The sequence below is a fragment of the Oncorhynchus nerka genome, linkage group LG13, assembly GCF_034236695.1.
Source record: "Oncorhynchus nerka isolate Pitt River linkage group LG13, Oner_Uvic_2.0, whole genome shotgun sequence".
NCBI classification, from domain to species: Eukaryota; Metazoa; Chordata; class Actinopteri; order Salmoniformes; family Salmonidae; genus Oncorhynchus; species Oncorhynchus nerka.
The window spans coordinates 60,760,114-60,785,503 of NC_088408.1; the positions used below are offsets into that span (position 1 = coordinate 60,760,114).

General features: G+C 42.9%; 1 protein-coding gene across 1 annotated transcript in view; it reads left to right on the forward strand.

Annotated features, from left to right (window-relative positions):
* fam222aa (family with sequence similarity 222 member Aa) overlaps window positions 1–25,390 on the forward strand; it is a 78,996-nt gene that overhangs the window by 21,040 nt on the left and 32,566 nt on the right. Inside the window, exon 2 of the mRNA XM_029677521.2 lies at window positions 21,492–21,647. Coding sequence (XP_029533381.1) covers window positions 21,542–21,647 — 106 coding nt within the window. The 5' untranslated portion in view covers window positions 21,492–21,541. The remainder of the gene's footprint in view (window positions 1–21,491; window positions 21,648–25,390) is intronic.

A 25,390-nucleotide genomic window follows, 5' to 3' on the forward strand; every position in this document is an offset into this window, starting at 1 on the left:
GATTGGCTTTCCCCCTCTGGTCAACCACTACTGTCATGCTCTGTGGTCTCTCTCCCTCTGTCTGCGTGCGGAGCTATTCATAGTCTTCTATTCTGAAAAACACTTGTCAATCAATACATTAATAATGAGACACGTATAGAGTTCAGAACAATATAACCCATGACATAAAGCACTAGTCTGAACTATTCCATTCTAGCAGAATTCTAATGGGGTACATGTAAATGTTCACTTGATCTGCAGAAATATCGCTGTTAGACTAACAGAATGTTGAGTCTTTTTCAATGTTGATACAATGCTGTCACATGATCAGGCTTAATAATGAGTTTGCTTTGTACTAACCCCCTGGAAAGTCTTGCTGTCTTGATTTTTTTCATGACTTCCAGTGCAGTTAATGCAAACCTGGCTCTTTGTGGATACCTAATTAAGTGTGTGTGTGTGTGTGTGTGTGTGTGTGTGTGAGAGAGAGAGAGAGTGAAGGTTTACCTTTGTGAGACTGTATATGTCAATGTTCCTCCTGACCTGGCAGATGTGTGTTAGCGCACAGTGAGGGGACCTCTTTTTGTGTTCCTGTTTGCAGTAGATAAGAATCAACACAAACACTGCTGTCCCAGATTCAGCCTCTCTTCAGTCTACCAATGTCTGCAATCCAGCGCAAGTAGCGCTGTGATCATGTGATCACACAGCCACTAGTTGTCCCTCCACCACAAAATCTTGAATTTCTTTCACTTTCAAAGGGGTTGCGATGCATAGCCCAACAGTAGTGTGTGTAGAGGCATCCTCCACCTCTCCTGACCTCCCCTCCCCATTGAGACACCTCTCCTGACCTCCCCTCCCCATTGAGACAGCACTCTTGACCTGCCGCCCCATTGTTTCCACTGGGGATGGATGGGGAGCCAAGGCGCCTCTGCCAGGGTGATCCGCCACTCAATAGCCACCCCATCTGTCGGCTGCATGCCTGGGCGTCGCAAGCGGGGATTTGACACCGTCTGTGCGAGATCTGAAAGGCGCCCATCTCGGGGGGCTCTCTGTCTCTGAATAGGGGTTTAACACTACTGCGTTGGGGTGTTGTCACCCCCCCCCCCCCCCTCGTCCCGTCGCAGTCCCCGACCGACGCAGCCGGCTGGGAGTGTGTGTGTGCGTTCGTGTGTGCGTGGAGGATGAGAGACCTTCATTGTGTCTGTTCACAGGCCCCCGAGCGACAGGGTCACCTTGTCCCTCAAACAAACGCTGCCCTCAGTGGGATTGTTGGCACTGTGTGTGTGTGTATGTGTGTGTGTGTATCTCTAGCATCTATCCCTTTCACATCACAGCCTATTCAGCTCAGTCTGTCTGGATCAAGCTTTCAAAGGATGTCTGAAATGTGTGGGGGAAACACTCCAAACTGCTTTGCAGGTTAAACTAGACTTAGTTAGCATTAAGGCTAACAAAACTGCTGATGTCACCCGCTCTGTCTTTTCACTGCTGATTTACGAGGATTCATTGAAATGTATATTTGTTTAGCCTCTTTAGTGGGACATGAGCAGCCTTCGGCTGGGTTGTGGGAGGAAGAGAGGGGCTGTATCAGAAAGAACAGAAGACAGCCGGGGCAGGAAAGGAGGTCACCTGGTAGCTACTTAGCAGGTGCTCACCAATCCCCACAGTCACCAACCACTTTGCAGCTCCTCCAGGCAATTTCAGTCAGTTCAAACTGAGGTTAAACACCACCAACAGCACCCTCTCCACACCTGTGTGATTGTGCAGGAGGTGTGTGTGTGTGTGTGTGTGTGTGTGTGTGTGTGCGCGCGCGTGTGAGACCCTTCAAACCAAAAGCGCCCTTTGGAAATCTGGGCATGTCACTGTTCTCCAAATTAGTGCCGTGGCAGCTCCACTGCATATCTGAACCGGAGGAATATATTTCACACCAGCGTATGCATTATTAACTGTGCGGCGGGTCCGGTGCTAAGCATTGTGGCGATAGACTGGTTATTCACAGCTCTATTGGGAACGAACGTGTCGCCAGGAGAAACCGCTGCCGCGCTCCACCCTATCAGGTCGTTTGTCATGAGTGATAGACAATTTTCAACGGGAGTCTTTTTCAATTTATTCACCACTGTGCTGTCACTGCAGTTTTCTACCCCCATCCTCTCTCTCGCTCTCCCTTTCTCTTTACCCATCTCGTATAGAAATGGGTAAACTCATTTTTACTAGAGTTTGTGTATGTGTCGTTTGTGTACAGACCGTACTCTGTAGGCATGGTCTGGATAATTCCGGACCTTTAGTCCTGTACTGGATTTTTCTAGCTCGCATTCGGGGCCCTGATACCAATTATGCAAACTATTAAAAATTTAAGGAGGACAGTCTTTTTATAATTTAATCCTAAAGTAATAGATTTGATAAAAAATGCATGAGAGGAGCTTTATAGATGAAACTAGAATGAGTGTATCAGAGACTCCAGTGAAGGATGCAGAGGGACTGGGCAGGAGGGATGGGTGTGATCTCCTCATTATTCAAATGAAATGTGATTAGCACAGAGTAATAGTCTCTCAGAGGCAGGGCTCACTGGCCAGTCTATTCAGACCAAACACCCATTGAGGTCATGTTCAGCAGACAAGAAATGGAAGAAAACGCTCCGAAACTGGGTGAAATGGGGAGTTTCTATCTGAACTTGTCCAATAACAAATGCTTCTTGTCATTTACCTTAGGCCCACATTTTGAAACATTTTGATACATTGTGCTCTAATGAACACAACCCGGGTTTGGGGAGACTCAACAATAGCTTTTGCTTCTGTCTGGTAGGGCTATAAATATAATGATTTCTGAAACCTTTTTCTAGAGGGATGTATTCTACTCCTGTAGCTCCCCGTCTCTCTGGCTCTCGCTCTTTTCCGATTGTTTCGTCTTGTCCCTGCGTAAAGTGCACATAGAGAGGCGTGAAAGCAGGAAGCCTGCACAACTCTAACGGAATGGCTTTTTCTGCTCGGGAGCGACAGAGCTTTTACTGTCTGTTGTGCTGCTCATAATGTATCATTGCTGAGTGGCAGCAATGGCACATTGACACTCCGCAATGATACATTGAGGGCCACGACTTGGAGTCAACATTGAGGCAAACGTTGTGTTGTGGTTGTATGTCCACTGGGTCAGTCTGAAAACACTCTGACCTGTTTGCTATGAGTTTAAAGTTGTAAAGGCACGAGTACAGTGAAAATGCCTTCCTGGCCAGCTCTAAAGCCAACAATGCAACAATCAATGTCAATGTAGTACTAAAAATAACATAAGGTAGAACCAAAAAACGCACGAGAAATAAGAACACGAGAAAGTCGTAAGCTATACACAGGGTCAGCTCTAATACCATACAGTGTGCAGGGATACTGGAGAGATCGAGGTAGATACTCTATGTATAGGAGTAAGGTGACTAGGCATCAGGGTATATGATAAACAGAGTAGCAAGCAGCGTAGATGAAGACCGCGTGTGTGTGTGTGTGTGTGTGTGTGTGTGTGTGTGAGTCAGTATAATTGCGTGTGAGTGTTCGTAGAGGCAGGGTACAAATGTAAATAAAGGGTCAACTCAGATGGTCTATGTAGCTTGTTAGCTATTTAAGCAGTCTTATGCCTTGGGGGTAGAGGCTTTTCAAGAGCCTGTTGGTCCCTGGATCGGGATGCAGGTCTTGACTGTGTCGTAATTCCCATACCAAACCGCCACTCAAAGGGATCTCTAGGCTAGTTAAATAAAGGTTAATTAAAAAATAAAAATAATAATCCACTTCAATCAGTGTAGATGAAAGGGAGGAGACCGGTTAAAGAAAGATTTTAAGGATTTTAAAGTCTTGAGACATGGATTGTGTATGTATTGAACTGGGTATGGTTTTACGTGCCAGGCGCACCGGTTTGAATGTGTCAAGAACTGCAACGCTGCTGGGTTTTTCACACTCTACAGTTTCCCATGTGTATCAAGAATGGTCCACCACCCTAACGACATTCAGCCAACTTGACTCGACTGTGGGAAGCATTTGGAGTCAACATGGGCCAGCATCCCTGTGGAACGCTTTCGACACCTAAAGTCCATGCCCTAATGAATTGAGGCTGTTCTGAGGGCAAAGGTGGTTGCAACTCAATATTAGGAAGTTGTTCTTAATGTTTTGTACACTCATTGTATATAAATATGTATATATATTCGAGAAATTGGGTTGAAACCACCAACGAAAATTGAAAGCCAGCAAAGCTTATGGATTTTAAGTTGTGCCTCAGGGGTAAATTCCTTGTTTTTCTATGCTTGCCAGTTTGTGGAATCAATCCAATCGGGCTAAATCGATCATCTCCGTGGAAAGGTCAGGAGAAGAGGCAGCCGTGTTTGAAGTGCTTATCCCCGGGAAAGTGAGCCAGAATTGTGACACCTCCATATGAGTAGGCCAGGCGGATTAGAGGCGGACAGGGTGGCCCACGGGGGCGATTTAGGCAGATCCAGCTCTAAATAACCCACATATATCACCACAGAGGGAGAGAGAGCGAGAGAGAGAAAAAAGTTTAAGCTGCCTATACTCTAATCCCCATTTTCAACAGAAAAGCATATTAGCTAGTAGATTTGGAGAGAAAAAATAGGACATTTAGAAAAAGCTGAGGGGGTCAACACTTGTGTAGGATGGGGGCGGTGCACTTCCTTCCTGTGTGTTTTGATTTCATATTGTTTGAAGTCACGGGTCGCTCGGCATCATCCTCTGCAGTCTTTATCTAATGTGGAGTGGGTGGTGGTTTTGAGCAGGAGGCAGCAGCATCTGTGCAGAGTTGAAACAGGGCTCTCTCTAGCTAATCCTCTACCCAGGGACCACTCAGTGGGGTGAAGACAATTACTAGGCTGCTTTCTCATGCTAATGGATTCTCCAACTAGATCTTCAACAAAAAAAAAAGGGAGAAAAAGGGAGGAGAGGGAGGGAGGCGTGGTGGTGCAGGAACAACGACCGACCTAGCTAAAATGGGTTTTTAGATTACTGTTTAATTATGGATAGGGTCCCAGTTGTAATGGCTAAGGTCTTGGTTTTGTTTCGGAGAGCGAAAGGAGATAGGTTGTTATTGGGATTTTGTTGCGCGTGTATGTGACGTCAATGACTTCAGTGTTCAGAGAGGTCACGCGGTACAGATGCTGCCACTCACCCTTCCTTCATATTCGCCCTGCAGCAAGGTGTCAGACTCTGGAGTGGTTTAAGATTGAATTAATATGCCGGAATTTATAGAATTCACTCCCTTGCCATTTCTCCTGGGAGAGGAAAAGAGTATAATGGTCTCCATCTTCACTAATTTCTGGGTCTTGGCAACACTTCCTGTCTCCAGTGAAGGACACACCTGGGCACACAGCTGTAACTCACAGGGATGCAACCTGGAGCAGCAGCCACTGATCTTCTGGAGAGGCGGCCACAGGAAGATGGATGTCTCAGGGGCCTTTTGTGATGTGCCGGGAACACGGACTAGCTTGAACTTCACGAGCGACGTTAATGAAGGGGACTACTTCATCCAACTTCCTTCTCTCTCTCTCTTTCTCTTTCTCTCTCTTTCTCTCTCTTTCTTTCTCTCTGTGCACCAAACTTCTCCAAATTCTTGAGAAGGAAAAGAGACTAATAATCTGTCAGCCCGTGTTGTTATCTCTAAATGTCTGGTCACATTCGCTGATAAAACGGCTCTTTATCAGACTCCCTTTGTCATGGAAAGTGGTCACCATTTTAAAATCGTTATGACCCAGGCAGTTTTTCACTCTCTCATCACTGAACTACAAATGAACTAAGACCTTGCAGGTACAGTTGAAGTCGAAAGATTACATACACTTATGTTGGAGTCATTAAAACTCATTTTTTCATACACTCCACACATTTCTTGTTAACAAACTATAGTTTTGGCAAGTCGGTTAGGACATCTACTTTGTGTGTGACGCAAGTACTTTTTTCCAACAATTGTTTACAGACAGATTATTTCACTTATAATTCACTGTATCACAATTCCAGTGGGTCAGAAGTTTACATACACTAAGTTGACTGCGCCTATAAACATTGTGGAAAATTCCAGAAAATTATGTTATGGCTTTAGAAGCTTCTGATAGGCTAATTGACATCATTTGAGTCAATTGGAGGTGTACCTGTGGATGTATTTCAAGGCCTACCTTCAAACTCAGTGCCTTTTTGCTTGACATCATGGGAAAATCAAAAGAAATCAGCCAACACCTCAGAAATAGAATTGTAGACCTCCACAAGTCTGGTTCATCCTTGGGAGCAACTTCCAAACGCCTAAAGGTACCACGTTCATCTCTACAAACAATAGTACTCAAGTATAAACACCATGGGACCACGAAGCCGTCATACCGCTCAGGAAGGAGACTCATTCTGTCTCCTAGAGATGAACGTACTTTGGTGGGAAAAGTGCAAATCAATCCCAGAACAACAGCAAAGGACTTTGTGAAGATGCTGGAGGAAACAGGCACACAAGTATCTACATCCTGAAAGGCCCCTCAGCAAGGAAGAAGCCACTGCTCCAAAACTGCCAGAAAAAAGCCAGACTACAGTTTGCAACTGCACATGCGGACAAAGATTGTACTTTTTCGAGAAATGTCCTATGGTCTGATGAAACAAAAATAGAACAGTTTGGCCATAATGACCATTATTATGTTTGGAGGAAAAGGGGGAGGCTTGCAAGCCGAAGAACACCATCCCAACCATGAAGCACGGTCGTGGCAGCATCATGTTATGGGGGTGCTTTGCTGCAGGAGGGACTGGTGCATTTCACAAAATGGATGGCATCATGAGGATGGAAAATTATGTGGATATATTGAAGCAACATCTCAAGACATCAGTCAGGTAGTTAAAGCTTGGTCGCAAATGAATCTTCCAAATGGACAATGACCCAAAGCATACTTCCAAAGTTATGGCAAAATGGCTTAAGGACAACAAAGTCAAGGTATTGGAGTGGTCATCACAAAGCCCTGACCTCAATCCTATAGAACATTTGTGGGAAGAACTGAAAAGGTGTGTGCGAGCAAAGGAGGCCTTACAAACCTGACTCAGTTACACCAGCTCTGTCAGGAGGAATGGGCCAATAGTCACCCAACTTATTGTGGGAAGCTTGTGGAAGGCTACCCGAAACGTTTGACCCACGTTTAAATTGTTTCAGGCAATGCTACCAAATACTAATTGAGTGTATGTAAACATTTGACCCACTGGGAATGTGATGAAAGAAATAAAAGCTGAAATAAATCATTCTCCCTACTATTATTCTGACATTTCACATTCATAAAATAAAGTGATGATACTAACTGACCTAAGACAGGGAATTTTTATTAGGATTGGATTTCAGGAATTGTGAAAAATGGAGTTAAAATGTATTTGCCTGAGGTGTATGTAAACTTCCGACTTCAACTGTATATAGGCAGGAGGAAAAGGTCATATTAGCACACACTCCGTGCAAAAGGACCCATAGTCCAGAAGGGATGGCTTTTTGTATGTACCAGGGCTGTGTTAATGGGAGAGTATCCTCATGGGGAAACATCGCACCTTTTTCTCCCTCTTTGTTTTAGATGACAGCCGCTCTCACTCTACATTTGCGGTTCATCTTTCCACACACTCGTTCTCTCCGATTTGTCTTAGAGCTCAGTGTTGTGTGAGCCTGAGAGAGACAAGTCTACCTGTCATATGGGTCTCTATCAAATGTTTCCTTGTTCCATGGTAACAGCTTGGTGGCGTCTCTACTCAGCATTACAGAGTAGAGGGAGAGGACTGTTTTTGAGAGTCTCAGTATTTCCTGTGTTTGAGGGGGTGCACAATCCACTTGTCATTTAAATCTCGCTGGATTGATTGCTTTCATTTTACTCTGGCGACTCTTTCCCGCTCTTGCTTGTACCATTCGTTTCTCTCCGTTAATGTAACGACCGCGGAAACGTTTGTAATGACCTGTCAAACACACTCCGGTAATGGCTGCAATGGGCTCAGCTGAATACATTGCCTTTCCGTTGCATCTATAAGAGCACTGAAGCTTGGTCGGGGATTTAACAATAGCGTCTTGACACCTACATCACAACACAGAGAATAAATAACTTTGTTTTGACGGGTATTGATTTTTGAAAAAAAAAAAGAGTTATGATTTAATACAGTTGAAATGTTTACAAATTAGATGTGCTGAAATGAAAGCAACTTCCTGAAAATTAACACTGGGATAATAGTGTGATATTATGTCCGATCTCACAAACAATGTAAAGTACGTTTAGATAGGTGTCATCTAGAACCAAGCGTTTTTAGTTTAAAATCACTGGGTGTCCTTCTCTTGACACACTTGTTGAGTTATGCAAGAGAACGTGACCACAACAGTAGTGAATAATTCATGAAGCAGTAGCCTAGACCGAGCACGTTTTTGGTCGTTGCAGCGCTGTTCCGCCCTTTTTATATTCATTTATTAATGTACGCAAATACGCGGTATACGGTATATGCAAAAGAGGCACTCTCATTTTTGTTATTTTATCAGAAAGTATTAAAAAAAAACTGCTATACTAAGAACATGTATATATGAGTGCATTATAAGAAAGGAAAAAGTGACATTTTACAATAAATGTAATACCTTAATTCCCACCAAAATGCCTGAACTGAGTATCTTCATCCATTGTCCAACAGTTACAATTATTCCATTTATTTTTTTAACGGTCCATTTTTTTCCCCGATAACTGTTGCTAGTCTCAGGTCTAAAAACAGGACTCGGTGTGAGGAAAACACCTGCTAGGTTTCTAACTGTGTTTTTGCTGTGTGGACAAATCCAACAGCACAAAAGTAAAGGAATCTGTCACCCCTCAGTTTGATTGAATGCGATCAGTGTCAATATATGAAGAGGCCCTCATAACCCTGCACCACCATTTGATCTGTGACGCCCTCCAGTCAGACCCTGGGGGTCACCTAAATACCAGCACGGAGTGTTTTTTGTTCAGAACTAAACATGAAGGAAACAAGGAAATAAATCATGTTTCCTTTTAATTATATCCCATTGATTTATTGATCACCACACATATATTTTCAGACATGCATCTTTTCAGGTGGAAGTCTTTTGTGTGCGAACGTGCATGTGACGTGTGTGCGTGTGTGTGTGGGTGTCTGTGTGCGAGAAGGCTTTGCCATTTCTGTCTCTCTTTTTGTCTGTTTGGTTTCTACATAAACTGACGTTGGCTTCTCTTTGATCTGTCGGAGCCAAGCTGAGAAACGATGGCACCAACAAACAATGAACAAAACGTCTGAAGATGACGCTCTGTGTTTGAATATTCAGGAGGGTGTGGGGGGGTGTATTAGAATAGACCGTGTTGTTGTGTTAATCGATGAATAGATCTATCTGTGACACACACACATCCTGGGATATGAAACTTCTCAGTGGGTTTTTTTGGACCAGGGTTTGGAGACCTTTTGGAGACGAGGCATTGAGAAGGGTAGATGGGGGAGATTCCGTTCCATGACTACTTGCATATAGGCATCATTTTAAAGTAAGCTTTTAACAGTAATTAAGTCCTACTTGAGTGGTTGTCTTAACATGTGCTCAGTTGGTCAGAGGTGTCGGTGATGGAGCAATCGACGTGGCACACTGACATGTCAAGAGCTGGATGCATCATGGGGGGCGTCACAGGGAAGTCATATCTTTGCAGTGGACCACTGAGACTAAGTGCTACTTGCTCCTGTGTTTCCTCTGTCGTCTCTGACAGACTATACTTGTATTTTTGTTTCTTACAGGCCAACAGCAGCACCAATACACACTACATGACAAAAAGCATGTGGACACCTGCTCATCGAACATCTCATTCCAAAATCATGGGAATTAATATGGTGTTGGTCCTCCCCTTTGCTGTTATAACAGCCTCTGCTCTTCTTGGAAGGCTTTCCACTAGATGCTGGAACATTGCTGGAGGGACTTGCCTCTCCATTCAGCCACAAGAGCATTAGTGAGGTCGGCACTGAGGTTGGGCGTTTAGGCCTGGCTCGCAGTCGGCGTTACAATTCATCCCAAAGGTGTTCAATGGGGTTGAGGCCAGGACTCTGTGCAGGCCAGTCAAGTTCTTCCACACCGATCTCGACGAATAATTTCTGTATGGACCTCGCTTTGTGCATGGTGGCATTGTCATGCTGAAACAGGAAAGGGCCTTCCCCAAAGTTTGAAGCACAGAATGATCTAGAATGTCATTGTATGCTGTAGTGTTAAGATTTCCCTTCACTGGAACTAAGGGGCCTAGCCCAAACCATTATTGGTACTATGCATTGGGGCAGGTAGCGTTCTCATGGTATCCGCCAAACCCAGATTTGTCCACCAGAATGCCAGATGGTGAAGCGTGATTCCTCCCTCCAGAGAGGGCGACACCACTGCTCCAGAGTCAAATGGTGGCATACTTAACATGGTGATCTTAGGCTTATGTGCGGCTCCTTGGCCATGGAAACCCATTTCACCACGAACAGTTCTTGTGCTGACGTTGCTTCCAGAAGCAGTTTGGAACTCAGTAGTGAGTATTACAACCGAGGACGGTCCCGTTCTGTGAGCTTGTGTGGACTATCACTTCGCGGCTTAGCTGTTGTTGCTCCTAGACATTTCCACTTCACAATAACAGCACTTACAGTTGACTGGGGCAGCTCTAGCAGGGCAGAAATGTTACGAACCGACTTGTTGGAAAGGTGGCATCCTATGACAGTGTCACGTTGAATGTCACTGAGCTCCTCAGTAAGGCCATTCTACGGCCCAATGTTTTGTCTATGGAGATTGCATGGCTGTGTGCTCAATTTTATACACCTGTCAGCAACATGTGTGGCTGAAATAGCCAAATCCACAAATTTTAAGAGGTGTGTGTGTGTGTGTGTGTAGTTCTAACTGTATGCATTTTTCATATGTGAACTGAAGTAAAGGGGTTGTTGCTTGGTCAGAGTGTCACGGTTGTCTCATTTGGGTGGCCTTTTATTAGGCATTAATGATAGAACAAGCCCTGCACAGAGACACCGCAGTCAGCCCAGAAGTCAATTAGTACTCATTGCTATGACATGGTTGACATTAGTGTATGCAAGCGTGTGGTGATATGAGATGGCAGTCTACTCACTGCTTTTGGACTGACAGCAGACCATGACTGAAAGACTGATGCAGACTGGAATATGGAACCAAAAGGATACTGCTTTATTTTATTTGACAACCCAGATTTAGCTGGTACTTACCTAGGCCCGGTTTCCCAAAAGCAAAGTTAATCCTTGGAACCTTTTTTTAGGAGCATCGTTAAATCTCCGAGCTGTGTCCCAAAACCATTGTTATTGACGTTGCACTTTAAAACGCTTGTAATCTAACGCCTGCCTCAGACCACTCGTAGAACAGCTAAATGCGTCGTTAATGCTTTTTTTTGCCCTTCCGCAACACTTTATACACAGACGTTCTCCCCTGAACTTAGGATCATATGGTTTATCTGTCTCTTGACCGCGGATAACCTCAGAACAAAGTTGACTACGAATGGAACGTCTTTCAACGTCTTTGCAATTGATAAACAGGCGACGTATAAAAATAGTCTTCAAATGAAAACTGAGATGACTGCATTAACATATAAATACAGTAGCTATAGGCCTATTTCAATCATATTGAAATACATTTCATGTTCAATAAATGTAGTTCTATTTTGCTATTTGTAGGCTACGGTCTATAATTTGTCTCAGTATATTTCATGATGTGTAGCCTAACGTGAGCAATGATGTGGCAAATCGGTGATTTAGTGCATTTTTATAGGGTAAGCCACATCAATATGTGCAGCCATAGGTGATAATATCTCTCTAGGAGCTGATCCGTCTTCAGTATTGTGAAACAATTATAATCTTAAGGTAAGATTTGAATTGAGAAAGCTGATCCGAGAGCAGCATGGCCTTTCTTTCGATCCTATCAGTATCGACGCATGCTCCAACCACGCACTTGGTTCTCTCTGCGTGTTTTGGGAAACGCGCGTTACGCCTTTCGGCCGCTGTGGGAAAGATGCATCATTAAAACACCCGTAAGCCTAAGTTCCATCACTATTGGGAAACTGGGCCCTGGTATTTAGGCAACCAAACTAGGCTGTTTGGTGACCGGCTCCTTACTGGTCGGCGTAAGTATTGTAAGTATTGCCATTCTGTATTATGAATGACCGTGATTACTAAAAGTGAAGTGAATGGATCCTACTGCACTGGCCATTCTCCATACGTGTTATATCAATAATGTGTCACCTACCAAATAGTTCCTGTAGGCTTTAGCACACAATGGCCTTTTGTTGGGCCAGTTTTGTTTTGCTGGTGTATTGGGTTGTGCAGGACTGTTGAGTATAGACTGTGTCTAGGGGCCTGTATTGTTCAAGGGAATCGGTGTCTCTTGTTAGTGGAGCTGTGAGGGTTGGTTAACAATGCCTTATTTAATGTCCCAGCTTGCGTGCCTGTCAGCAAATGTCCTCTCAGGATTTGTATGTGTGTGTGTTGTTTATACTTGTGTGTGCGTGCTGGTGCAGTGTGTGTGTGTCTGCGATCTATGGGATCCTTTCCCTTTGTGTTTGTGTGTCCAAATTGGGGTCTGTAGCTCTTCTGTTGTGTGCCCTATCCACCGTAGACTAGTGTGTGTGCGTGCGTGTATAGTGCTGTGCGTGGAGGAAAGTTAAAGGGCAGGGGAGTTTACTGCCAGCCATTCCTAATGGTAATGGGGCCTTTCATTCTCCCGCTATTCACGAGGGGGAGCTGGGGGATCAGCGGGGTAGAGGCAGTGCCTTGTTAAAGAAAAAAGAAAGGGATTTGAGTGTGTCGATTGGATTAACTTGTTTGGGTTTATTAACAGGGGAGACACAGCATCTTGTTAAAAGCGCTGCATGGGGCGTCCCACAGTGAGCCGGTGGGTCACTATTCAATTAGGCCCAAGCCCCGCCCTGTTCACCAAGCACGCCCACTACCAGTCAGCCCGCCACCAGGCTCCCAGACCTGACCTGCTCTGGTGGAAGGGGGAGGGGCATCACCAGGGCTGCACGCACAAACAGACAGACAGACGGTCGCAAACACACATGCACACTACTCCTTTACAATGGCTTCCACTTTTGGAGCGTACAAGGCCCTTTCCTGAGGTTGCTCTCCCAACCTGGTTGGATGCTTGTCTAGGCAGACAGACCCCTGAGTGCAGGGGGACGCGCCTCCTATAATCCGAGGGTTCATTCTCATTGATGAGAATTAATATCTATTCTCCAGAGACATAACTGTAATGAATATTTCTCGGGGCTCCAACGCTACCTCTGTAGGTCGCGCACGACACCTGCCCAACAGTTGGGCAGTGTAAACAGAACATTCATACAGTAAAAATACTAACAGCAGAGCATTGTTTTTGAAACAGATGAAATGTATAGACATTTTTATTATATTTTAGACTTGAGTTTTCACCTGAAATTGCAGAAAGAGCGTGAGCCACCACACCGCATGAGCATGCTTTTGCGGAACAGTCGATAGCGCGCCGGACCTCGGGCTCGAAGGTCGAGGGTTCAAGACCTGCTCCCAGCTGTTTCATTACAATATATTCCTTCCCACGCATGCATGCGGTTATTTACCCGTCTCTAAGCATACTCAAGGATGAAACTTTGTTTCGGTGCACAGAATCATCATAACACCACGAGATAGAAACGGTTTATTTCGGCATGTTAATGCTTTTCTTTGTTCATACTTCCCGAATTGTTGGAGTTCCGTGTGTCTGTCATTTGGGTTGTGCGCTAGGATCGCGCGCACCACTATATGCTACTAGGTTGCCGGACGCCATTGACTGGTTCCATTCATGTAACCGTTCATGATGTTGTTTAACGTGTGCCCAATTTAACATTTTACTGCAGTGGGCTAAATCAGGGTCACAGAGTGATTCTTGGTAGAGTTAAACTAATCTACTTTGAAACAAAAGTATACACCTCACACGCATGGTTATGGGCTTAAAAGAAAAGAAGACACCTGTACCATGCCAGATATAGTTTATTACAATATTACACTTTGCATACATCACAGAAGACTGACCTATAGCAAAACTGTTTGACATAAACCCCAGAATTTGTCATTAATGATTCAGTGTACATGGAAGTGCTCATGTCTGTTTCGGACACAATATGCTTGTGCTTCTAGCTCCGACAGTGCAGTAATATTTAACAAATTACATAACATATACACAAAACACACAAATCTAAGTAGGAATTAATTAAGACTATATACATATGGATGAGCGATGTCAGAGTGGACCGGACTAAGATAGAATAGAATACAGTATATACATATGACATGAGTAATGCAAGATATGTAAGCATTATTAAGTGAATGAGATACTGTAGAATAGTATAGAAAACAGTATATACATATGAGATGAGTAATGTAGGGTATGTAAACATTATATAAAGTGGCATTGTTTAAAGTGGCTAGTGATACATTTATTACATCAATTTTTCCATTATTAAAGTGGCTAGAGTCGAGTCAGTATGTTTGCCCCCGCTAATGCGTTGGGCAGATCGCACCCATCTCTGGAGAGCCTTGCCGTTACGGGCAGTGCAGTTGCCGTACCAGGTGGTGATACAGCTCGACAGGATGCTTTCAATTGTGCATCTGTAAAAGTTTGTGAGGGTTTTAGGTGACAAGCCACATTTCTTTAGCTTCCTGAGGTTGAAGAGGCTCTGTTGCACCTTCTTCACCACACTGTCTGTGTGGGTGGTCCATTTCAGTTTGTCAGTGATGTGTACACCAAGGAACTTGAAACCTTCTCCACTGCACCCCCACCACTCTCCCAGAGCCCTCACCTCCCTGTAGGCTGTCTCGTCATCGTTGGTAATCAAGCCTACTACTGTTGTGTCGTCTGCAAACTTGATGATTGCTGACGACACAACAGTAGTAGGCTTGATTACCAAACCTATTAATACAGCTAATACATCGGTATTAGCCAGATGTTGGTGTCATGTTGCCATACATGTTGGTATTTTCCTTGGGTATACAGTATATGGGGGCTCGTTTTGGAGAGAAATTCAGTTCTGCTTTAGAATTTAGAGTCTGGGAGTCTGTTTGAGCCAGGTACACTCCTAACCTGTAATAGCTATTGCGGTTTGTAATTTTGTTTGAGATGTAAGTCTATTGTCTACTCGTATGTGTTGTGAATATCTTTGCCAGCTATCACTATTGAACACTGTGGATAAATATGGACACCTTTGCACCAGACCTTCAGTCACACTTTATTTGGATAGTCCATCTGTAGTTGATGGTCATACTATCTGTTCATAAGCATCTGGCGATCTGTTGATAAGCAACTGCTTGATAAGGGTACGGTTAAGGTAAGGGTTAGAGTTGGGGCTAGGATTAGGGTAAGGCTTAAGTTTAGGGTTAGGATAAGGATCAGAGCTAGAGTTAGTTTATAGTTAATTGAAATGTTACTGACAGTCTGTAGAACGTGCACAGATGGACTATTCAAAAAGCCTCCTGAATATCTACCCTTAAGACCACATCTCCACGTTACCTAGTTCACATTTGGTGGCAGCGGTGGGATATGAAGCCACGCCTCCGAGGAGACTGGAGACTCAAAAAAGAGCCACAGGAGTAAAGTGACAGCTATATCAATCCAGCGAGATTTGAGTGACAAGTGGATTTTGCACCACTCAAACACAGGAAATAGATTGCTGAAAAATACATCCTCAGGTGGGCGGGGCATGCACGGTGCTAACTTAATTGTTACCAGAAATGATTTGATATTGAGATGAAAACGGCTGCAATGGACCTTTAATAAATGGGCTGAGAGGACACAGAGAGAGGCTTTTAGCCTGTGAATGGCCAGTAATGAGCTCAAAGTGCCTGTGTGTTTGGGCCAGGCCTGCCTCGCTGTGTGTGTGTGTGTGTGTGTGTGTGAGAGAGAGGGGAAATGGCACTGCACACACTAGTAGGCTTTTCAGGGGCACCTGGCATGTGCGTGCATGCACATACTGCAATCAATAGGTCTTCTTTGACTATGCATGAACGCCAGGGCTTTTTGTCCATCAAAAAGGGGCTTAGATGGTGGGCATGGCAATCAGCGAGGTCGGCCAATCGGAGCGGATGAATTCTAGAGAACATTTTAGAGTGGCATGGCGGTCAAAGGCACTGCATCCCAGTGCTAAGGCGCCACTACAGCCTGGGGTTCGATCCCAAGCTGTGTCACAGCCGGAAGTGACCGGGAGCCCTATGGGTCGGCGCACAATTGTCCCAGTGCCGCCCAGGTTAGGGGAGCGTTTGGCCGGGGGGCTCATCACGCTCTAGTGACTCCTCGTGGCAGGTCGGGCGCCTGCAAGCTGTCATCAAGGCAAAGGGTGGCTACTTTGAAGAATCTCAAATACAAAATACATTTTGATTTGGTTACTACATGATTCCATATGTGTTATTTCATAGTTTTGATGTCTTTACTATTCGCCAATCTAAAAAATTAAGAAAAACCCTTGAATGAGAAGGTGTGTCCAAACTTTTGACTGGTACTGTTTCTAAAAAAGATTTAGAGGCTTTATTTATCTTGGCGGTGAAGCTACATTTTTTGCAGTTCAAAGATAATTTCCTGAAATTCTACCCATTTTGACACACAGCTGACAGAAAGTGTTGCAGTTTTAAAGCTAATTTGCTGAAATTCTATGCATTTTGCCATGGGCTAAAGCTATGTTATTTTTCTTAAACATAATACCTAAATCAATGCTGCTAAATTAAGTGTTTTTGGAGTTTTCAATTCTCCCTGACTGTTTAGCTTTTCTTTTGGTGATTGTAAATTCTCAAAGATTATGTTATAAAAAAAATGTAGGTCCATTATATTTTTTATGTACTTTATATCTGAGTTTTAGTCGTTTTAAGGTTACACTGAAAGTGTTTTTTTCATCCTGAAAATGTATAAACTAAAAAACATATATATATATACACAGGACATAGAATGACCAGGTGAACCCAGGTGAAAGCTCTGATCCATATTGTTGTAACTTTTAATTTGATTTATTTAACCTGTATTTAACTAGTCAAGTCAGTTAAGAACAAATTCTTATTTACAATCACGGCCTACCCCGGTCAAACCCTAACCCGGACGACACTGGGCCAATTGTGCACCTGTCTATGGCACTCCCAATCACGACCAGTTTTTAAATCCAATTCTAATCATTGTAGATGAAGGGGAGGAGACCGGTTAGAGAATCATTTTTAAGCCTTGAGACAATTGAAACATGGATTGTGTGTATGCCATTCAGAGGGTGAATTGGCAAGACAAAAAATTGAAGTCCCTTTTAAATGGGGTATGGAAATAGATGCACACAGACACATGCTTTAAACATTATAGACTTACTTATAGTTTGAGGTTCTGATCTACTGTTTTTACATTGTGTTTAGTCTACAACGAATGAGGCGATAGAGTTTATACACACAATAACTTACATTCTGTGAGGCATTTGGGTCTTTATGGTCATAGAGCTGGAGATTTATAGCCTACGGGGAGATTGATTAGTGCCGTCACTGGCCCTGATGCAGGGTTGGCACTCCCCCTCCCCACCCATTTGCCTGTTCACACACAAACACACACACACACACACACACACACAAACACACACACACACACATCTTGGTCCCCCAGGCCTTTGCTGACAGTTTCCGAGAGCGGCCGCATGTTAAGTTGCTACAGACAGACTGCTGTTTCTCAACATTACCATTTTTTTGCTGTCCAGAGATAATGCTATCAATCACCATGGCACAGATGTGTGTGTATGTACTGTACAGTGCCTTCAGAAAGTATTCATACCCCTTGACTTATTCCACATTTTGTTGTTTTACAGCCTGAATTCAAAATCGAATAAAAATAATAATAATTCTCACCCGTCCACACACAATACACATAATGACAAAGGGAACACTTGTTTTTGGAAATTCTAGCAAATGTATTGAAAATGAAATGCAGAAATATCTCATTTACGTAAGTATTCACACCCCTGAGTCAATACACTTTAGAATCAACTTTGGCAGCGATTACAGCTGTCTTTCTGGGTAAGTCTCTAAGAGCTTCCCACACCTGGATTGTGCAACATTTGCCCATTTATTCTTTTCAAAATTCTTCAAGCTCTGTCAAAATGGTTGTTGATCATTGCTAGACAACCATTTTCCGGTCTTACCAAAGATTTTGAAGTAGATTTTAGTCAAAACCGTAACTTGGCCACTCCGGAACATTCACTGTCTTCTGAGTAAGCATCTCCAGTGTAGATTTGGCCTTGTGTTTTATGTTATTGTCCTGCTGACAATCGGTTACTGTGCTGTTATTGTCCTGGGAATTCATCTCCCAGTGTATGGTGGAAAGCAGACTGAACCAGGTTTTTCTCTAGGATTTTGCCTGTGCTTAGCTCCTTTGCGTTTATTTTTTATCCTGAAAAACTCCCCAGTCCTTAACCTCTCTGGGGTCGTTCGGTACGCTAGCGTCCCACCTCCCCAACAGCCAGTGGAATTGCAGGGCCCCAAATTCAAAACAACAGAAATCCCATAATTAAAATTCCTCAACCCATACAAGTATTTTGCACCATTTTAAAGATGCACTTCTCGTTAATCCAACCACAGTGTCTGATTTAAAAAATGCTTTTCGGCGAAAGCAGAACATACCATTATGTTAGGTCAGCAACTAGTCACAGAAAGCATTCAGCCATTTTACAACCAGAGAGGTGTCCCAAAAAGCAGAAATATAAATAAAATGAATCACTAACCTTTGACGATCTTCATCAGATGACACTCCCAGGACTCAATGTTACACAATACATGTATGTTTTGTTCGATCAAGTTCATATTTATATCCAAAAACCTCAGTTTACATTGGCGCCATGTTCAGAAATGCCTCCAAAACATCCGTAGAAATTGCAGAGAGCCACATCAAATAACAGAAATACTCATCATAAACTTTGATGAAAGATACATGTTTTACATAGAATTAAAGATAAACTTGTTCTTAATGCAACCGCTGTGTCAGATTTCAAAAAAGCTTTACGGCAAAAGCACAATATTCAATAATCTGAGAACAACGTTCAGCCACAAAAGCAAGCCATACAGTTACCCGCCAAGTTGTGGAGTCAACAAAAGTCATAAATAGAATTATAAATCTTCACTTACCTTTGCTGATCTTTGTCTGAATGCACTCCCAGGACTCCCACTTCCACAAGAAATGTTTGTTTTGTTCGATTATGTCCATATGTATGTCCAAATACCACCGTTTTGTTTGCGCGTTTAGTTCACTATTCCAAAGGCAAGATCCAGACGAAGTGCAAAATCCAGACGAAAAGTCAAGAGTTCCATTAAGGTTTGTAGAAACATGTCAAACGATGTTCACAATCAATCCTTAGGGTCTTTTTATAATGAATCTTCAATAATATTCCAACCGGACAATAGCGTATTCATTACAGAGGAAAAAGTTGTTTCTATAACTTGATTGGAGTCCACCTGTGGTAAATTCAATTGATTGGACATTATTTGGAAAGCTCCCACAGTTGACAGTGCATGTCAAGGCAAAAACCAAGCCATGAGGACGAAGGAATTGTCCGTAGAGCTCTGAGAAAGGATTGTGTCAAGGAGCAGATATGGGGAAGGGTACAAAAACATTTCTGCAACATTGAAGGTCCCCAAGAACACAGTAGCCTCCATCATTCTTTAGACGAAGTTTGGAACCACCAAGACTCTCCCTAGAGCTGACCGTCCGGCCAAACTGAGCAATCGGGGGAGAAGGGCCTTGATCAGGGAGGTGACCAAGAACTTGATGGTCACTCTGACAGAGCTCCAGAGTTCCTCTGTGGAAATGGGAGAACCTTCCAGAAGGACAACCATCTCTGCAGCACTCTACCAATCAGGCCTTTATGGTAGAGTGGCCAGACTGAAGCCAATCCTCAGTAAAAGGCACATGACAGCCGCTTTGGAGTTTGCATAAGCACTCAGGACCTCAGACTGGGGCGACGGTTCACCTTCCAACAGGAAAATGACCTTAAGCACATAGCCAAGACAACATAGGTGTGGCTTCAGGACAAGTCTCTGAATGTCCTTGAGTGGCCCAGCCAGAGCTTGGACTTGAACCCAATCAAACATGTCTGGAGAGACCTGAAACTAGATGTGCATCGACGCTCCCCATCAAACGTGACAGAGCTTGAGATGATCCGCAGAGAAGAATTGGAGAAACTCCCCAAATACCGGTGTGCCAAGCTTGTAGCGTCATACCCAAGAAGACTCGAGGCTGTAATCGCTGCCAAAGGTGCTTAAACAAAGTACTGAGTAAAGAGTCTGAATGCTTATGTAAATGTTCTATTCAGTGATGTAAAGTCCGTAAGTATAAATACTTCAAAGTACTACTTAAGTAGTTTTATTGGGTATCTGCACTTTACTTTACTATTTATTTTTTTGACAACATTTACTTCACTACATTCCTAAAGAAAATAATGTAGTTTTTACTCCATACATTTTCCCCTGACACCCAAAAGTACTCGTTATGTTTTGATTGCTAAGCTGACAGGAAAATGGTCCAATTCATGCACTTATCAAGATAACACGTGGTCATCCCTACTGCCTCTGATCTGGCAAACTTACTAACACAAATGCATCATTTGTAAATGAGTGTTCCCCCTGGCTATATGTGCATTTTAAGGAATTTGAAATGATTTATACTTTTACTTTTGATACTTAAGTATATTTAGAGCCAAATACTTTTAGACTTTTACTCAAGTAGTATTTTACTCTGACTTTTACTTTTACTTGAGTCATTTTCTATTAAGGTATCTATACTTTTACTCAAGTATCACAATTGATACTTTACCACTGGTGATAGTTCCGTTTTGTATTTTTAATAAATGTGCAAAAATGTCTAAAAACCTGTTTTTGCTTTGTCATTATGAGGTATTGTGTGTAGATTGATGAGGGAAAAAAACTATATAATACGTTTTAGAATACGGCTGTAACGATACAAAATGTGGAAAAAGTCAAAGGGTCTGAATAAATTCCGAATGCTCTGTATTGACTGAAGACATTACAGATTTTCATTTTTTATTAATTAGTCCAAAAAAAATCAAAAACGTTATTCTACTTTGACATTATGTGGTATTGTGTGTGGGCCAGTGACAAAAAACCCTCTATTTAATACATTTTAAATTCAGGCTGTAACACAACAAAATGTGGAACAAGTTAAGGGGTGTGAATACTTTCTGAAGGCACTTTGTGTTAGTTAGAAAGAGGTGTATCTAATAGACAGAAGTCACGCTAGAGCAGATGCCATGTTTGAAAGCGTCAGTTTGGACCCTCCTTCCTCGAACCTGTTTGAACTCTTCTGCCCCCAGCACAGGGCAGGTACATGTTTATCATTGTTACAGAGTTCCTAAGAAGACAGGCAGTTGTAGGCGGCATCGAACCAGCCCTTGTCCCAGCCTGCTACTGAGCTTCACAGACTTCCATGCCTGTGAAGTTTAGCTTCTTCTGTTCTGATGCTTTTCTCACATTCTTTCTTCATTCCCTTCTCTCGTTCTCTTTCTCCCCCAGGTTGGCCTTGGCAGTCCTCCGGCTGTAGTTGTCTCCCCACCCCCCCCACCATGCTGGCCTGCCTGCAGAGGAGGCAGAACCCTCCCATCCCATCCTCCCAGCACCCCCTGTGTGCTAGCAAGGCCCTGGAGCCGCCTCAAGCACTCAGCCGAAAATGTAAGTCCACGACAAGGAAATATAAGAAAGGCCAAGGGTTTTGTTAGGTTGACATTATTTGTTGTTTCCAAATGTACAGTGCCTTTAGAAAGTATTCACACCTCTTGACTTTTTACCAGGGCTGTCCCCGACTAATGAAAATTTTGGTGACCGAGAGTCGTCTGTTCTTTCAACCAATCGATTGGTCGAAATGTTAAATGTGTATTTTTCCATATATAGACACACTGTTTGAATAAATTCAACTATATGTAGGCTACTGAGCTTTATGCACTTCAATGAAAAATTAAGAAACACAAATTACTAAAGAGGGAGCCAGAGATCAATATAGCCTAACCAGAAGGGGGGAAATGTCGTCACCCCCCCCCCCTCCGCTGCCCGTTGCTACTGGCCTTAGCAGATTCTGCCGTTACTCTCCTGAAGTTGCTGGTAATAGGCTACACCAGCAGTCTGAAACCTTTTCCATTTGGAGTGCCATGTTATCGTACCATTTCTGTTGTTCTGCATGCCAGTTATGATTTTCATATGCACATTTTCGTGGAACAGTTTCATTTCATTTATAATAAAGTCTAAATATCTACAAATCAATGTCATGTGGTTAATCAAAATGATATCTAAATGAAAATGATACAAATCTAAAAGTAACTTCTATTGCCATTGCCAATATGTACAAATAGCCTACCTTAAGCCAACAAGTAAAAACATTGCAGCCTGCAGGTAGAAAATATCCCGATTTAAAGATAAATATCCTATAAATCACATTGGCTACGCATGGCCTGTCTGCAAGGAACTTGAAACATTGTATCAACAATTAATTTGATCCAAAATCTTGTTAGCAAACTTGAAACATTGTATCAAATATTCTGGGCCCTCAGAGTTTCCTGCGCCATTAAACTCCGGACAGACAGCCACAGCTGTCTGCTATTTGTGCACGGTATAAGAAATAATCAGATAGGCCTATTTTATGACGTTTCCACCGGATCAGAGCATGGCATTTTTTTCTCCTTTCATGCTGAGTGGATATAGAAAGGGAGAGCCCTGGAAATATTTTTCAAATGAACTATTGTCATTCTCAATGGAGGTCAAATAGACATTGTTTACTTGCTGTTTGATTATAATAAAACAATTACTTTTGAGAAGCTCCACAGTGATGGTGAGTTAAGTCAATCAGAAATAGTATCAGATCCCCAAATGGGCACATTTATAGGCCTACATTTGCGCGCAGGCCAGGCAGCCTAGGCCGACTGTACTTCTATGCATAAACAAGGTGCGTGCCCTTACTCAAGAGTGACAGGAGCACTCCAAACAAAAGACAATGAATAACTCGACCAGTCGACTAAATAGGGTTAGCCCCACTTTTGACACATTTTGTTAGGTTAGAAAGTGAGATTAAAATGGATTTATTTGTCCTTTTTTGTCAATGATCTACACACAATATTCTAATGTCATACTGGAAGGAAAAATTATACGATTATGTAAAACAAAACACATCTTGATTAGACAAGTATTCAACCTCTTTGGCAATGATTACAGCTATGAGAGTTTTTTGGTAAGTGTCTAAGAGCTTTACATACCTGGATTGTACAATATTTTCCCATTTATTCTTAAAAAATTAAAGCTCTGTCAAGTTGGTTCTTGATCATTGCTAGACAGGCATTTTCAAGTCTTGCCATATATTTTCAAGGAGCAAACTGTAACTAGGCCACTTGGGAACATTTCAATATCGTCTTGGTAAGCAACCCCAGTGTATGTTTGTAATTTTCCTGCTGAAAGATGAATTTGTTTCCAGTGTCTGTTGGAAAGCAGACTGAACCAGTTTTTTTTGTATCCCCAAAAAACTCCTTAGTCCATGCCGATGACAAGCATACCTATAACATGATGCAGCCACCACCATGATTGAAAATATGAAGAGTGTTACTCAGTGATATGTTGGATTTGCCCCAAACAATGCTTTGTATTCAGGGCAAAAAGTTAATTTCTTTACCACATTTTTTTTGCAGTATTACTTTAGTGCCTTGTTGAAAACAGGATGCATGTTTTGGAATAATTGTATTCTGGACAGGCTTTCTTCTTTTCACTTTGTCATTTAGGTTAGTATTGTGGAGTAACTACAATGTTGTTGATCCATCCTCAGTTTTCTCTTATCACAGCCAGTAAACTCTATAACTGTTTTAAAGTCACCATTGGCCTCATGGTGAAATCCCTGAGCGGTTTCCTTCCTCTCCAGCAGCTGAGTTAGGAAGGACGCTTGTATCTTTTTAGTGAGTGGGCGTAGTGGTACACCATCCAAAGTGTAGTTAATAACTCCAGCATGCTCAAAGGGATAGTCAGTGTCTGCTTTTTTTCCCTCACCCATCTACCAATAGGTGCCCTGCTTTGTGAAACTTTGGATAACGTCCCTGGTCTTTGTGTACCTTCTATGTGGGGGTACAGAGATGGGGTAGTCATTCAAAAATCATGTTAACCACTATTATTGCATGCAGAGTGAGTCTATTCCACTTATTATGTATCTTGTTAAGCAAATTTTTACTCCACTTTGACATTATGGGATATTGTGTGTAGATCAGTGACACACAATCTCAATTGAATCCATTTTAATTTCACTCTGTAACACAACAAATGTGGAAAAAGTCAAGGCACTGTATTTGATGTGGTGAAGTGAGTCTTTGGGGTCGCCGTGTTGTTCCTCATTGTGAAGAGAGGGACTGTTTAGCTGTGCTGACTGTGCAGTCCTGGCAACGCCGCGTTTGAACAGTGTTAGTGTTTAATGTGCCTCCCTTGCCCTGGGTGACCCTCGGGGACCCTCGGGGTGTGTAAACATTTACAGTGTCTGGCCCCTGCCTCTGCGGCACGGTGGGCTGGCTGTAAAGCACCACAGCTGCTCTGTTTGAGCCCAGAACACAAGCCTCCAACTTCCCTCACATGAAACACTGTATGTCCATGGGAAGTTATATAAAACGGGAGGGGAAAGAAACTAGAAACTAGTTTGGACCAGCTAAGGATTAAAGAAAGCTGCCGTATTCCCACTAGAAGGTGAATTTCTGCCGAAATTCCCTGAAGCCTCAGGATTAACCCTTTAGTGGAACAAAACTGTCCTGTTTGTGTGTGTGTGGCGGGCTGTTACGCTTATAGGGCACTAAATACTCTGGGAACGTTCTATGTTTGCGTGGCGGTCCTAGTACCTCACAAGCCGATTTAAAGGGGAAGTAGAGAAGGAGCACACTAACCTAGCAATTTCTACCTCAGCCTAGGGAAGCTTAAAGGAACTATTGTACATGTAACAATTTCACCTGCTAATAGCCCTACTTTTCAATAGCATTATCACTAGTAGTAAAGGAAACATACTTTTCTGACTTCCGCATGCCACAATAAAATAGCTTTATTGTTCTGGCCAGCTTGTGTACACCTTTCACTGTTGCATGATTGATTCATGTTTGCAAGATTGACAACTTGTAACACATGTTTTTTTTAAGTACGATAAGGTTGTAAAGCGATACTCAGCTTTCTCAAGTAAAAAAAAACCCCCACAAATATTATGGCTAAAAGGTTACATGTTACTCCTTTAATGGGGATAGCAGTGCCTGCTCCCCTTCCTCGCTCTACCAAGCTATCGACGCCCCTGATTGGCTGTAGGGCAAGAAATGAAATACTAACCTGGGTCTGACAGGCCAATTAGCTTTCAACAATGTCCTTCCCCTGTTTGCGTCAATTATCAAAAGAGGGAGAGGTAAAGAGAGGACATGGTT